General features: G+C 42.1%; 1 protein-coding gene across 1 annotated transcript; it reads right to left on the bottom strand.

Annotated features, from left to right (window-relative positions):
- Window positions 1-5,853: 5,853 nt before the first annotated feature.
- On the bottom strand, window positions 5,854-17,277 carry LOC309492125 (cadherin-1-like). The gene is made up of 12 exons (XM_082160970.1): window positions 17,221-17,277; window positions 14,426-14,540; window positions 13,275-13,531; window positions 9,231-9,371; window positions 8,944-9,099; window positions 8,236-8,380; window positions 7,959-8,134; window positions 7,751-7,879; window positions 7,359-7,544; window positions 7,033-7,277; window positions 6,572-6,717; window positions 5,854-5,945 (listed from the first exon to the last, which is right to left on the bottom strand). Exons 1-12 carry the CDS (start codon window positions 17,260-17,262, stop codon window positions 5,869-5,871), a joined length of 1,815 nt encoding a protein of 604 aa, XP_082017096.1. The 5' UTR covers window positions 17,263-17,277; the 3' UTR covers window positions 5,854-5,868.
- Between the last annotated feature and the right edge of the window lie 38 nt (window positions 17,278-17,315).

Here is a 17,315-nt window from a genome sequence, read left to right as displayed (position 1 = left end):
CTGGGCCTGCTGGTCAAAACCCTGTAAATGCAACAAAACTTCAGGCCAAACATGCATGAAAACGCCTCGGTGACGACTGTAACCTCGGTTCCCTGAAGAGGGAACGAGCGTTGCGTCGAAAACTGACGCTATGGGAACGCTTTGCGTGATGACGTCTTGAAGCACATGTAAAATCAGTCCAATGGTGTGGCGGAACGTCAGAGGCGGGTGACGTCACGTACCAGGAAGCTATAAAAGCCGGCCCGAAACAGAAAACGAAAGCTTCGTAAAGTCTGAAGTCGCGCTGACAGGCATGAAGGAGATATGGCAAGGCGACGCAACGCTCGTTCCCTCTTCAGGGAACCGAGGTTACAGTCGTAACCGAGGCGTTCCCTTTCAAGGGAACTCCCGTTGCGTCGAAAACTGACGCTATGGGAACGTCTATACCAACGCCTCCATAGCTACAAATGTCTGTCCTGTGTGTAATCATGTGAGCAGCACTAAGAAGACAAAACATGAGACCCTGGAGTAGAGTCTAAATCCAGAGAGTAGAACCTGACGAAGGTGTGCGGTGAGGACCAGCCTGCCGCATCACAGACGTCCTGTAACGATACTCCTGATATAAGGGCCTTAGAGGCCGCCATACTCCTAGTAGAGAGCGACCGGACAGCCAAAGGAGAAGGCTGTCCAGCCGCCTCATAAGCCAGTGAGATAGTCTCAACCACCCACTTGCTCATCATTTGCTTAGACACTGGACCTCCCTTGTTAGGGGAGCAAAAGTCACTTTTACGCCACAGGGCAGCTCTGTGGACATACGCGTCTAACGCCCGAACAGGGCAAAGCAAATTATTCGCCTCCTGGTCCGATTTCGAAAGGGAGGAGGACCTCCAAGCGCCACGAAGGAAACGAGATACCAAGGGGTCTTTCCCCACAGACATTCCACCCAAAGGACTGTGGTAAGCACCTATGGCCGCCACATAGACCTTTAAAGTGGACGGGGTCAGACCTGCAGTGAACCGTTCCTGCAGGAACTCCAGCACTGTACCAATTGGGCAGTGGACTGGGTCCAACCGACGGTCACTACACCAAGAAGTGAATACTCTCCACTTCAGGGCATAAAGTTTCCTCGTGGAGGGAGCTCTGGACTGTAGAATGGTCTCAACAACCTCGGTTGAGAGACCTGACTCTATGAGCTGGGCCCCCTCAGAGGCCAAGCCCACAGGTTCCACAGTTCTGGCCGAGGGTGAAATATCGAGCCCTCTGCCTGGGACAGAAGGTCCCTCCTGACGGGTAACTCCAGAGGATGCCCGTCGAGGAGGGACACAATATCGGGAAACCATACTCTGCCCGGCCAGCGCGGGGCTATAAGAAGTAGATGGACCCGGTCCCTGCGAACTCTTTCCAGAACTCCCGGGAGCAGAGCAACTGGGGGAAAGGCGTACAGACGTAGCCTCGGCCACGTCTGTACCATAGCATCCAGTCCCAGAGGAGCTGGATGCGTGAAGGAGAACCAAAGTGGACAGTGAGACGTCTCTCGAGACGCAAACAGATCCACTTATAATTTCCATATCAGCTCCACCACCTCGGGGGTGGAGCCACCATTCCCCGGGCCTCGGCCCCTGTCTCGACAGAGTGTCTGCTCCTATATTCTGGACCCCGGGGATGTAGGCTGCCTTGAGTGACAGCAACTTCCCCTGGGACCACAAGAGGATATGGCATGCCAGCGCAAACCCCCTTGATATAGGCGACTACCGACGTGTCTTCCGTATGTACTACACATGGTGTCCCCTGAGACCTGTGATAAAGCTCCTCAGAGCCCGGAAGACAGCTAACATCTCTAGGCTATAGAATGCCAGGAACGATGATGGTCTTCCCACAGACCTTGAGATGAGCGACCCTCAGGATCGCACCCCAACCCGTGAGGGAAGCATCCGTCGTTAGCAGTTTGCGACGACAAGGAGCTCCCAGCACTGGGCCCTGGGACAGGAACCAAGGTTTCTTCCACATAACCAAGGCACGTAGGCATCACCGCGTGACCTTGATTGTGCGAAATGGGTTGCCCCTCGGGGAAAAACCCTCTGGTCCTGAGCCACCACTGCAGGGGCCTCATGTGCAGCAGTCCAAAAGGTATCCCGTTGGAAGCTGCTGCCATGAGACCCAACAGTCTCTGGAACTGTTTGACAGTGAGTAGCTGGCCTACCTTTACACTTCTCACAGCTGCCAGGATGGAATCGAAGCGTGGCGATGACAGGCGCGCCTGCATCGACACTGAATCCCAAACCACGCCTAAAAAAGTGGTCCTCTAAAATGGAGAAAGCACACTCTTCTTGGCGTTCAGCCGTAACCCCAACTCTTTCATATGGGCGAGAACAACATCTCGATGTTGAACCGCCATCTAATGCGACTGAGCTAAAATCAACCAATCGTCGATGTAGTTCGTGATGCGAATACCCCGGAGGCGCAGAGGCGCCAGAGCTGCATCCACACATTTGGTGAAAGTGCGGGGTGATAAAGCCAGGCCGAATGGAAGAACTCGATATTGGTATGCTTTGCCCCCGAAAGCAAACCTCAGGAACTTCCAATGACACGGACGGATGGAAATGCGTCCTTGAGGTCTATCGTGACAAACCAGTCCTCGGACCTGATCTGTGGCACGATTTGTCTCAAGGTTAACATTTTGAACTTGAGCTGCATGTACTCGTACAGAACTCGAAGATCTAAAATGGGACGCAATCCCCCATCCTTTTTTGGAACTATGAAGTACCGGTTGTAAAACCCGGTTTCCCTGTTGGAGGGGGGTACATATTCTATGGCCCCTTTCTCTAACAGAGTGTTTACTTCCTGTTCCATAACCTGAACCTGCTCGGGGCCCACCACTGTGGGCAGGACCCCCATAAACCGCGGTGGGCGTTAATAGAATTGTATCTAATACCCTTTTTCCACGGTCTGCAGGACCCAACGAGAAACATTTGACAGTAGCTTCCACGCTGTCAAAGATTCTACTAGAGGTACCAGTCTCTCGAGACTGGTTTCTGGATTTTGTTGCTGTTGAGTAGTCGGTTCGTCGCCCTGTAACGGCGCACCGGCAGGGAACGACCAAACAGACTGCTCCAGCACCCTCCTCAGAGGGGGCGGGCATCCCGAGGCCACTACGTTTCCGGGTGGACCTTGAGATATGTGCTCGCCGGAGACCGCTGCGCCCTGTAACACCAGAGGTGGCAGGGTTGGCAGAACGGTCCCCTGAGGGCACCGAAGAGAGACGGGCACCGTAAAAAGAGGTGTTAACCGCTCTGCTTCGGGGGGACTACCCTCATTTGTCCTGAGCCCTCAGACATCAGGACTTTTTCCCAGCAGCCTTCTTGGCGGTAATAACGGTCCGCAGATCCGTTTTACCCCTCGAAGACTGCTGGGTTTGAGAGCGCCCTCCGTGTCCCCGAGATTTTTGTGGGGGAGCACGAGAGGACACACTCTGTTTTTGAGTGGCACGATGTTCAGCGCTCTTTTTAGAGGAGTGAGGCTGCTCCCGCTCAGCAGCCTCAATGAAAGAACGGCGGGGGAGAAGTTTTTGTAATGCAGCTGCCTGTTTAGCAGCTTCCTGAGATTTAGCTACCGCACTGTTTACTGCATCACCAAATAAACCAACAGTGGAAACCGGAGCATCTAAGAGAACGTGCTTTTCTTTCTCTTTTATATCGCTCAAATTGAGCCACAGATGCCTCTCAGTGGCCACCAGGGCTGCCATAGACCGCCCGATTGATTTAGCGGTCTCCTTGGTGGCCCTGAGAGACAGATCTGTGGCTCTGCGTAGTTCAGCCACTGTGTCAGGACCAATTCCCCCGCCCTCCTCTAAATCCCCCAATAATTCTGCCTGATAGGCTTGCATAATAGACATCGTATGCAGACACGCTGCAGCTTGACCAGCGGCTGCATACGATTTATGAACCAGAGATGATGTGAATTTTACTGGCTTAGAGGGAAGTGAAGGAGCTTTCAGGGAAGATGCCGTTGCTGGAGAGAGATAGCTCGCAAGCGTCTCCTCCACCTTCGGCATCTCCCCATAACCATATTCTTTATATTTGTGAATGGAAGAATAGTGGGATGTTTGTGGTGCATACACTCTGTATGAAACCGGTTTTCCCCACGATTTCGACACCTCGGTGTGGAGATCGGGGAAAAACGGAAGGCTTCTTCGCTGAGGCTGTGTACGAGATGGCAGGAAGCGTTCGTCGAGCTTACTTTTCGAACGAACGTCCTGCCTATCCTCTGGCCACTCAATAGATAATCTGTGAACTGCTCTCGTGACAACATCGAGCAATTCCTCAAAAGCGTGAGACTGAGGTGGCGAATCCTCAGACTCAGCTTCAATACTAACAACGTCCAACTCCTCAGAGCTGGACAATTGCAGTATTGGTGCCTCCATCGGGGGGGAAGAAACCGCAGCGCGTGCTTCCACACCCTGATGAGAGGCACTGGATCTATCAGAAGGATGTTGAGATAAGGCAGAGCCCGTCTCAACATCCACTGATAGATCCATTTGCGAACCCCAGGTCTGTGATTGCCGCCGTGCCTCGGCAGCGGCGGGACCCGAGCCCTGGGGAACGCGATCGGGATTGAACCGAGCCAAGCCGGATCGGAGCGTGCGCAATGGAAGCTCGTCGCAATGCACACAGTCACCACCCTCGAGTGCTGACTGGGCATGCTCCTCACCCAAACAAACAACACAAAGAGTGTGAGTATCACCTCCCGTTAAATAACGCGGGCAGGGATGGACACACACTCTAAACTGCTGCTTGCTCGCCATACTGAATATATATATATAATATAGACAGACAACACCAAATAACAAGGACAGATTCAACACAGAGCGCAACTGAAGACTCAGAAAGCTTTCGTTTTCTGTTTCGGGCCGGCTTTTATAGCTTCCTGGTACGTGACGTCACCCGCCTCTGACGTTCCGCCACACCATTGGACTGATTTTACATGTGCTTCAAGACGTCATCACGCAAAGCGTTCCCATAGCGTCAGTTTTCGACGCAACGGGAGTTCCCTTGAAAGGGAACAGCTTTTACAAACCCATTGCAAATGTTTGATTGAAAACATAATCTATCAAATGCAATTAACTAATCATCTAATACCATTAATGGAATTAAAGTCCTCCTGTAGTCAATAATAGTATCCCTTAAAATTCATCTTTGATCACCAAAAGGACATATGTAAACGTTTTTTTTCTGTGTTTTTTTTTTCATGCTTTAAAATAGCTTGAATGTAAATCAACACCCTTGCTACATATAGTATATGAGGATTCGTATATACGCTATATATTATAGTATAATATGATTAAAATTTTGCTTTACTCTATGCTATCAAAAAGCTAATAATGTGTTGCTAATGTTACACAAACCATGTTACCGTTCACCATCTCAGAGTCAGACAGCTGTCTTTTAAAAATCAGCATCCTTACAAACGCTTTGAACAAAGGCATATAGTTCATCATATCATCGTAATATACATCCTATATATAATTCACCTGCTATATTGCTTAAAGTACCTGATTTTTCATATCAACAGAAAAATATGTCAGTGTAACCTGGCTTCTCTTGAGACTGCCCTGCTTCACGTCATTGTACTGATATGCTAAAGCCTGCCCGCATGTTGATCTGATTGGTTCATGGTAGTTTGTGATGTCAGAAACACCGGCGATTTCAAAGCGTGTGTTTGAGACTGTCTTTGGTTCACTGCAGTTTTAAGGAGAAAATACTCAGCAATGGTGTTGACTTATTTATTTACACACATGGTTTGTCTTAAAGCATATTAAAAACACCACATAGACACATAAACAACATTAAAAGCTGGATTTTCACCACAGGGGGACAATTATTGATAGATTAATCATTTCAGACAGAATGTATTGCTTGAATCCTCCAATTCAATTACCAGGGTTCCTGTGCCAGTTGCTGGAGCTTCACCTGCACACAAGCACAGACATCAGAAAAAGGCCAGCAAGAATTCTCCTCTTAAAAAAGGAAACACAAATTACCTAGCCTAGAAATCTAGACGCACCCTAGCGGCAGCAAAATGTATTTTGCAGCCAGGGTAATCTAGCAACTCTCCATAGACTTTCGAGCTGCAAAAACCTAAATTGGGTCAGGCCAATCACGTCGCTTATAGAGTAGGCGGGGCGGGCTTAACATATGACGACAGAGTTGCGACGGTTCCCTGGCTGCGACTTGAAAACAAAGAATGACGGCTGCTGGAGAACAGTCTTTCGAATCGGCTTAGGCCGCGACTCTGGAGGACTTGGAGTTAAGTTTTTCTTTCAGAAAAGAGCAAAGAACGGCACTTAAGTCATTCTTAAAAAAAGGAAGATGTGTTCGTCGTTTTTCCGGCCAGATATGGCAAAAGTTTAATCTATCAATTAACGTTAGCTCCGCTGTTGGGAAAACGCTCTGGTTGGTTGAAGCGCTGTCCTATTGCGTGCAGAGGGAATTTGAAAGACAGCCGTTTATCCCGCCCATCGGATTGAGCCGTGTCTATGGTGAGTTTCCAGACCTAACATCTTGATGTACGTCTGGCTTGCCAGGCTACAAATTACCATCATCATCCACGGCCAAAATGATAGCTCTGTATTTGCCATCTTTGACAAAGGGAGATTCTCTATCCATAAGGCTCTTGACTTTAATAACTCCAGTGTCTGGAGTAACACTCAGCCAGCCGGCAGGATCACTGCCAATGTTATACCTGGAAGGAACCAAACATACAGGTTAAAACTAGAAATGTTCAGCAAGAACAACTTAAGTCTTGCCTGGTGGTTTAATAACATTTGAAGTTCAAAGGATATACAGGCATGCTATGATTTGAATTCTGCGTATGAGAGATTTGACATCTGCCTAGTGAGGCAAAAAATTATAATAATTATAATAATTAAATAATTAAAATATAAATAATTAAATAATTAAAATGTAATTATATAAATATATAATAACATTCGGTTTAAGATCAAGAAATCTGTAAAGAAATCAGTCAGAATTTTCAAATGGAATAATGAAATCTTACGTTATCTTCTGTGATTTTCCAGTGTCTGGATCAGTGGCTTTATAAGTAACTAATTCACTATCAACTGGTGAATCTTCAGGTTTGAAGATAACCTTCTCCTTTGGATTAAACACCGGAGGCTCATTCACATCTTCTACATTCACAGTGACTGTGGAAGTGGAAGTGGCCAAAGAACCGACAAATGGATCATCGTTCTCAACAATCATAGTCAGAATGAATTGCTTGTTCTTCTCAAAGTCCAGGGGCTGAATGGAAAAGAAAATGTATTTTACTAAAGGAACATGATCACGGATTGCCTTTAGAAACACATGAGCAACACACAGTACCTTTACAGTGGTGATGACGCCCTCTAGCTGGCTGGGTCCAGTACTGACATTGAAAAACCCACTCTTGTCACCGCCAATAATCGTATATTTGGTTGACCAGGCAGGAGATCCAGGTTCATCTCCATCAGTAACTGTAAGTCTGGCCACTTCAGCCCCTACTTTATTCTCTGGGACAGATACAGTGTGCTAAAAAATAGAGATGTATGGTGTACATAAGTATTAATAAAGTTAAAATTAAAGAATTTGTTTATAAAATGCTTATTATAGCTTTCTGGATGTATTCATGAAACTACTGCGGAAAAAAAGACACCTACATCTTGGATGCCCTTGAGGTAAGCTAAAACATACCAAAATTTAATTTCAAAGTCAACTATTCCTTTAATATACATTACCGTGGTTTGCTCAAACTGAGGTGCGTTATCATTGCTGTCAGTCACAGTAATAACAGCTGTGCCAGTGGTCGAATGACCTTCTCCAGCCCCGTCAGTAGCCGTAATTAACACAGTATATCTGGACCATTTCTGAAAAGAAAGATGTTTTCAAGTGAGTTTGTTTACATTAAATCATTCACCAATGTGAGATCCATTCATCATTTCTCACCTCTCTCTCCAAGCCTAAAGCATTCACACGAATTCCTCCAGTAACAGGGTTGACTATAAACAGGTTTGGTTTTGGCAATTCTGGATCTTGCTTGACGATTGAGTAACTGATAACACCATTGTCAGTAAGCTCTATATCATCTGCATCAGTGGCTGTGACTGTCATAAACTCATGACCTTCAGTGAGAGAAGAAGAAAGACTGATTCGGTGAAACTGAAGAGGCATTTGGGGAAAAAACTGCTAAACATTTCATTGAGAAACTGCATCATACACCTACCTATACCAGCAGCTTCAGTAACACTTCCATTGAATGGATTTTGAGTAAAAACAGGCTTATTATCATTTTGGTCCATCACATTTACAATAATTTCCATTGGCGCTTCTACAATATTCACATCAACTCCAGTAGAATGAACTACAAGCTAAAGACAGGAGAAGAGATACAGGCATGTTAAAGGTGCATTGTGTAATATTTATGAGGATCTGTTGACAAAAATGCATTATAATATACATAAATAACTATGTTTTGAGTGTTCTATAAAGACCTTACAAAATTAACCGTTATGTTTTTATCACCTTAGAATGAGCCATTTCTATCTACATACACTGCGGGACCCCTTACACGTTAAGTCACCATTTTGCGTCACCATATTTCTACAGTAGAAAACTTAAACGGGCATTGGTTGCAATTCACAACCGAACTGCTAGATGCCGCTAAAATCTACACACTGCACCTAAACACAAATAAATTAGATTAGTAGTTTGTTTTTGTTTTTTCATGTCTGTTAGCTTTGATACGTCAATATGCAAGTGTAGTTATGACTTAAATGTTAATTACAATAAATGTACAGTATCTTCAAACATGAAAAGTAAACTGTGTGTCAAGCTATTTCACAAGGCCTTTTTTCTTTATACTTTTTTATCTTAGCTTTCAAAGAACTAAGAACGAGCAGATAATCCAATGCTGAAATGCACTAAAACGTACTCTGTATGAAGCTTTTTTTCCTCTGTCGAGTGGCCGAGTCACAAACAGATTCCCTGATAATCTTTCTATAAAAAAAGTCCCCTTAGGCTCCAGATCCGCTCCTTCACCTGTGATCCTGAATTGCATCGTAGCTTCCTTATCAAAGTCTGACTTTATCTAAATACAGAAAGCAATAAAATACAATAACAGAACATGTTAATAAGAGACAATAACAAAAGTTGTCAATGACAGACAAATCTTTTTCTCGTCCATCTAATTTTAACATTCCCTTCATGACTTTCTCTCACCTGGTGCAGTTTCTGTGGGAAAGGACCACTGCTATTCTCAAGTATAGAGAATGGAGGAATAACCCAACCTCTCTTTGCTCTCTTCAGACCCGTTGAAGACTTTGGAAACATCAGAACCAGATCATCAGCGGGAGATTCCATCTGAAAATGTTAGTAAAAGACAATGAGCAACAAAACATTTTTGTTTACAGTTAAACACAGCACACAATCCATCAAATATCTGGATAATTGCATCTTTAGAATCAGAATGAACTTTATTGCCAAGTATGCTTACAACACAAGGAGTTTGTATTCATGACAGAAGCTTCCAGTGCACAGACAGAAAGACACAGATAACAAAAATAATATATATATATATATATATATATAATTAGTGCTGTTAGCGATAACGCATGTGATTAATTTAAAAACCCTTAACACGTTAAAATAATTTAACACAATTAACGAAAATAACTTGCGTGAAGTACGCCATTAATGTAATTTTCGTCACACAGTTAGATCACACTGAGCATCTACAAGTGTCTGTAACCCTGGTAGGAGGATATTTCCCCGATTCTGCATCTCTGTTTGCAATCAGATCATTTTAAACCGTTAAACTCTGTGAAAGTTTTCAGTGATCCAGTCATCAAATTCATTCAAATAATCAGTCCAAAACAGCGCTAATGTAAAGAAGGCCAGGCTGATTACATCAGAGATATCAGAGAGAATAGAGACTCACATTGTGCTTTTAGTGTATTATTCATTCCAGTGTGAGCTTTGCTTAAACACACGAGCTCTGTCATATTCTGTGATTGTTTCTGAAGAGCAGTTTTGGTGACGTACAGGAGTCGTACAGTAAGTGTGTGAGAGTCTGTTATATTGATGCACAAACAACAAACTGTGTATGTGTGCTCTCGATCACCGATCGCATGCTGCATTTCTGTACAGACACATTTCAGTTTACACACACACACTCAGGATAATGTTTGATTTGTCATGTCTACGTTGCTGTGTTTAGTAATTGTACGTTTATGCAGTCAAGGAGTTTGATTTAGGCATTTTTTGGCTTCTCCATGTGGTCCTGTTCGGTATCATTTAAAATGAAAACAAGCTCTTTGTTGTTGCTCTGTGCACATATTATATACTTTTTAGATTGTGTTGTTTTTTTTTTAAAATTACTCAGTTAACTCTTTTGAAGAAATTTTAAACAAAGTTAAACCATATATAGTTTTAGAGTTTTTAACCAAAAATAAATTGTAAAAACCTGAAACAGTTTTACCATGAATTTCTCACCATGGAAATATCCACAGAAGCGTTAAAAACAAAAAATGTTGATCAAATAAATACAGCCTTAGTGAAAATAAAAGACTTCTAAAAAAAAACAAAAAAAAAACGAATTATTCCAAACTTTTGAATGGTAGTGTATGTGTGGTGGAAATCGTAGTATACGTGGAATAATTGTCTGTTGAGTTATTGAAAATGAACTTCAGGTGGGCCAACACCAGTCTTTAAAATGAATTCATGACCGCAGACGTTAAAACAACAGGTCTGTAGTCATTCAGTTAGTCCTGTGATTTAGGAATTTATTTGGGATGGGGATGATTGTGGGACAGTTGAAGCCAGTGATCTGGTGAAGATCTTTGTAAAGATAGGGGCCAGCTGGTCAGCACAGGATTTCAGACAGGCTAGTGAAACACCTGTTCATCATATAAAGCAACTGTGTCGCTTCAGAAAATGTGGACTAATCTCTTCATGAACTTTTTGAAGCAATATAGTGGTAGTTGCATGGACTGTCAATGGAGGGACAGAAAGCTCTCAGATTTCATTTAAAATATCTTCTCTTTTGTTTCGATGATGAACGAAAGTCTTACAGGTTTGGAACGACATAAGCGTGAGTAACTGAAATGATTTTTTCTTTCATTTTTGGGTGAAATCGAGCGCAGCGTTAGTTCAGACAGGCCACGTAGACATAGGCTGCGATCAGCTGACGCGGTCAGCGTCAAATCGCTCCAACCACTACCGTTCTCCTATTAGACCAGGAGGATATACGTGATACTACTGCTCGGTAAGCTCAAACTGCTCGCAACCCTCCCGCCCTCACCACTATAAGCATCAAGCATATTTCTGTGCACCTTCTGGCTGTCGTCTCTTTGTTTCAGATTACCAAGGCTTTCAAGTCCTAGCTGTCACGGACAACATCGCCGAGAGACAGTCATCCTCATAGCCAAGCTACATTATAGACGTCCAGGGATTTACTGCTACGTCTACATGTTAAAACTGTTTTACTTTAAAGACATTACTAAAGTGTCTTAATCATCTGTATATCACTCAAGCTGATGGTTCTATGGGGGGTTAATGCTAAAGCTCTGTATGTCATTAATTATGGAGCAAGAACCCCCATAAGGCACCATACCGCCAAAGATAAATTGTGTTTAATAAACCCAAGTAACTTGCCAAAGTGGTCTAGTTTGAACTAACTTTTGAACTAAGATTTACAAGTTGTTATAATTTATCAAGCACATTTTCTTTCCATTTTCTATAACCAGAAAGAAGAAGAGGAGTGAAAGGATGAATGGTGGTGGAAGGGTAGGGATGCAAAACAAGAGGAAGAGATAGAAGAGGCCAATAACATTTTCAATTAAATAATGGCCACTATTATGTTCTCAATCATGGCCTTACTGTAATGCTGGGTGTACTCTTTGGGCCCTATCTTGCACACAGCGCAATTGACTTTGTACAGCGACGCATGTATCATTCCTATTTTGCACCCGCGCACAGCGGCCTTTTCCCTCCACAGACGCACGTCGGTTAACTAAGAAATACACTTGCGCTCCCGGGGGCGGTTCAGCGCAAAGAGGAGGCGTGTTCCGGCGCAAACGTTCCCTCATGCTATTTTGCAGGTTTAGAAAATAATTCCGCCATTAACCGAAAAAAACTAGTTTAAAGTCAGTGGCGCGTTGCGCATGTTATTCATATGCTATTTTAAGGGCGCATGCTTGGCCATAATCAATGTAGCGTGTGCACAACGCGCATACACTTTGATTCTCTCACACAGAAGCAGCCGTTTTCATTTTATCAAATCATACATTATTACGATAGATAGATAGATAGATAGATAGATAGATAGATAGATAGATAGATAGATAGATAGATAGATAGTTTATTATAAAAGCATGCATCTAGCTTACACATTTACCCAAATGATCATACGCCTGTTTAACCGAAGCTAATTTGGGTGTGTTTCTCCATCACCAACGTCATTTCTCTGTCTTTTACGGCCCTGACGAGAACGTCGGTCTCCTCGGCTGTGAACCGCTCCTGGCGCGCGTCTGGCAAATCCGCCGTTATAATAGGAATCTGCTATAGAACAAGAGCGCCTGCTCTTAAAGGGAACGTGAGATGTCGCTCTGATTGGTTTATTTCACGTTACGCCCAAACCACACCTATGAATAATGAAGCTACTTCAGACCAACCCATTTTAGATTTGCGTCGGGCGCAAGAGGCATTTATCTCGCCGGTATAATAGCAACAGCGCCCAAGACCCGCCCACAAAGTTACTTGCGTTTTGCGCTTGATACTTGCATTTCAGATCGTTAAAATAGGGCCCTTTGTGCGTTTTTGCCGTTCGTTTGCACGACAACGGTATTTTGGGTGCCTGAAAATGCAAAAGTTTTGAAAAAAAGTTTCAAAGTGCACGTTTTTGAAAACGGTCTCCTTGTAAACAACAAAAACGCGAATCTCTGAAGACGATGACGTCATGCCACATGCGCATTATTTGTTCAGTCTATAGTGTTTTATCGCCATATAATGGCCTAGCAGCAGAATACAGGGTTTTTAATCGTTTTAGCGGATCCATGTGAATGGGGAAGGGAAAACGTATCCATTTTAAACATATCGTTGTCGTTTAAACATACCCTTATATACATAAGATAACAAAGGGCTAATGAGGAACAGGTGTGAGTAATGAATCACTATGGCAACAAACAAAGCAGCAATGTAAACAAAAGCAAACAGGACAGGCTTGTACTGTACTGACAGTGGTTTCTGGAAGGAACTTGTTTGTACCTGTGGAGAGGAGAGGTTCATGACCGTGTCCATGTGATGGTCCTCATGATGATGATGGACACGCTCAACTCTGACAGATACCGTGTGCTTCTTGCCACTGGAGTCCCAAGCGTCCACAGAAAACACCTTGTGGCCTTCATGAAGAGTCACTCGTCTCTTCAGTGTTACAGTCCCATCCGTGTCCACATCAAAACCCTTGTCAGAGGACTGGAAGAGCGTTCTTGTTCTTGTTCTTCCATCGCATGCATTAAAAATGACTGTCAGAAAAAGAGATTCAATTGGCACAATAAAGCATCTTGTCACGTATGTAAACCTGGAGTGGGGAACAAGATCACACTATTCTATTCTATTCTTCTATGATGGTCTAAAATAGTGTTGTCAAAAATACCAGTAGCACAACTTTGCAATTAGTCAGAGAATCAGGGTTAGCAAGTCAATACTTCCTTTTTTAAAACGTAATGATACCAACTTTATCATACCTAGGACAGTGACACAAAACAAAACGTTGCGCTTTTCTAAGCGTGTAAAATGGATAACTATATTGTATGGCGGAATACCATAGCAAGTGCTTGTAAGCACTTCGACTTGGCGCAGTAATATCTTCACTCGTGAAAAATCCTCTCACCGGCCCCCGCTCCCTCTAGTGAAGATATTACTGCGCCAAGTCGAAGTGCTTACAAGCACTTGCTATGGTATTCCGCCATACAATATAGTTATCCATTTTACACGCTTAGAAAAGCGCAACGTTTTGTTTTGTGTCACCGTCCTAGGTCGAGTTACACTACGCGAGTAACTGTATTTAAATAGGGAAAACGTGGAGGTGTTTGGTAGCTTCTCTGCTTGGCCCATATTGAATGAACTGGGCTAAGCTAAGTGCTAACAAAGTTTCGCCGCAAGACAGAGCGATTTAGTGCACGCACTGAGACGAGAGAGGTATGTATCAACTCATCTTAGTTAAGGGAATAACATAGTTTAATATGAAAAAACGGTGGAGTATCCCTTTAAACCGATTGCTGTATTTCACAGTTAAACCTCAGTTAAAAAGATTGCATTGTGTAGAGAGATTATTTAGCCTAATACTAAAAATATTTAAACAAAAACTCCAAAAGTTCAGTTGCCTCAGTGTTTTATTTAAAGAGAACACAGCCTACCTCTTCCTAGTCTTTTTCCTTGGTGAAGGTCATCTCTGTGCACTTTAAAAACCAGCAACTCCGACTCAAAGCCTGGAGAACATGAAGACTCCTCCGCAAATCCACACAAAAGGACCTAATTTGAAACATATTAAATGTTGTAACATTTACACATTTTGAAATTTACATTTGGATTATTTAATCACTTCCAGCACAACAGCAGTATATGTGGGCTAAACTGTGGATCATTTCCCATTATTTTGCCACAAGATGTACACACTAACACTTATAATAACGTTCAGATGCAAGTCATTTATAAGTGGTTATTAATGATGAACTAATCATTTACAAAACATTCATAAATAATTGGCAAGTGAGATACTAACATTTTATGTATGTTTTGTAAATTCCATTACAAGTCATTTACAAGTGATTAGTAAATTATTAACTAATCATTTACAAAACATGACTATGCATTTTATAAATGTTTAATAAATTGTTAATTTTTTTTTAATGTTTTTTTTTTATGTTTTGCTCACATCAGGTGCACAGTGGTTAAAGACTCCATGAGTTTCAGAGAAGACAGCTGTCTATACCCTCACCAGTCAGCACTTACACTGCAGTACACACTACACTACACACTACACTACACTACACACTACACACTACACTACACTACACACTACACACTACACTACACTACACACTACACTACACTACACTACACACTACACTACACACTACACACTACACTACACTACACTACACACTACACTACACTACACTACACTACACACTACACTACACTACACACTACACTACACACTACACACTACACACTACACTACACTACACTACACTACACACTACACTACACACTACACTACACTACACTACACTACACTACACACTACACTACACTACACACTACACTACACTACACACTACACTACACACTACACTACACACTACACTACACTACACTACACTACACTACACACTACACACTACACACTACACTACACTACACTACACACTACACACTACACTACACTACACTACACTACACTACACTACACACTACACACTACACTACACTACACACTACACACTACACTACACACTACACACTACACACTACACTACACTACACTACACACTACACTACACACTACACTACACTACACTACACACTACACTACACTACACTACACACTACACTACACTACACTACACACTACACTACACTACACTACACACTACACTACACTACACACTACATGTACTGTACTACACTACACTACACTACACACTACACACTACACTACACACTACACTACACACTACATGTACTACACTACACTACACTACACTACACTACACACTACACACTACACTACACTACACTACACTACACTACACACTACAGTGTTCAACACCTGTTATAGATGATGTGTAAATTGTGTTGAACACTGTTACTGACCTGTTACAGATTATCTGTACGTGTATTCAAGGCATTTACAACACTTTCTGCACCCTCTAATTGCTACATACAAACAAAATAAAATAAAAAATAACATAATTTATTATACATTTATGAAACGCATTGACTAATCCATTGTAAATGACTTATAACTGAATATACAAAACATACATACAATAATTAACATATCACTTATTAATCATTTATGAACGCAGTCATGTTTCGTAAATAATTAGTTAATCATTTACTAATCACTTGTAAATGACTTTACATAAATAGACTTTACTAAACATAAAATGTTAGTATATCACTTGCTAATCATTTATGAATGTTTTGTAAATGATTAGTTCATCATTAACTAACCACTTATAAATGACTATCAACTGAACATTATTATAAAGTGTTACCAAATGTATTAAATGACTACATCTTTCAAATTACATGAATTCTTTTGTCAGTCAGACACAACCCGGATCGTGTTGGAGGATTATATGTTTGTGCGGATTATTTTGTCTTGTAAACGAGGCACAGTGTACATGGAGAGTTCACAAATAAACTTTTGTTGACAGATGAAGCGTCATGTCTAGAAAAACTTTCCATTGTAATTTAAATGAATTATAGGCGTTTCATTAGTAAAATGTAAAGTTGCACATTATTGGTGCAGAAACTGCAGAGATTTTATGTATTTGTAAATGAAGCACCACAATCACACACTGGTTACGTCATAACAAAAGTTAACAAAAGTCGGTAACACTTTATTTTACAGTGTCCTTGTTACATATGTTACATGTACTTACCATAGAAATAACAGTAAATGATGTATAATTACATGTAACTGACCCTCAACCAAACCCTAATCCTACCCTAACCCTATAGTAAGTACATGTAGTTGCTTAATATTACTCAGTACTTAAATATATAATTACACTGTAACAATGACACCTTAAAATAAAGTGAAACCCAAAGGTCTTAAAACATTTGACTCCATATAACAAAAGGAAAAAGGCAGAAGCCTGTTTTGATCAAATCAACCCCTACAAAATGAAGGTGACTTATAATATAAAAATAACATTGGCGGCAACAATGCAGATGGCATTTTATGTTTCTGTCTTAAACCTTTGGTATTGCTTTTTGGTGGATGTCAAGAAGTTTAGCTTTTTAATTCTAGCTCTAAATTTCATAAAACATATCAAAGAAAGTGCATTTATAATGTCAAATAAAATCAGCTTCTCAAGAAATAAAAATAAATATATATACATATTCTCTGAACATGATTGAGGACAATCACTCAGACGTCCAAAGGTTTTGGAAATCGTCTTGGATAAAATCCTACCTTACAGAGGAAAATAATAACTCCCAATCTCCCAATCTTCATTGTCTCGATTCGAAACAAAATGTCTTGAAATGTCCTTCAGGTCCTACTTCATT

The sequence above is a fragment of the Leuciscus leuciscus genome (assembly GCF_965113295.1).
Source record: "Leuciscus leuciscus genome assembly, chromosome: 2".
In the NCBI taxonomy this organism is placed as follows: Eukaryota; Metazoa; Chordata; class Actinopteri; order Cypriniformes; family Leuciscidae; genus Leuciscus; species Leuciscus leuciscus.
Note: the sequence above shows the minus strand (reverse complement) of the source record. Positions and strands in the feature narration are given on the sequence as shown.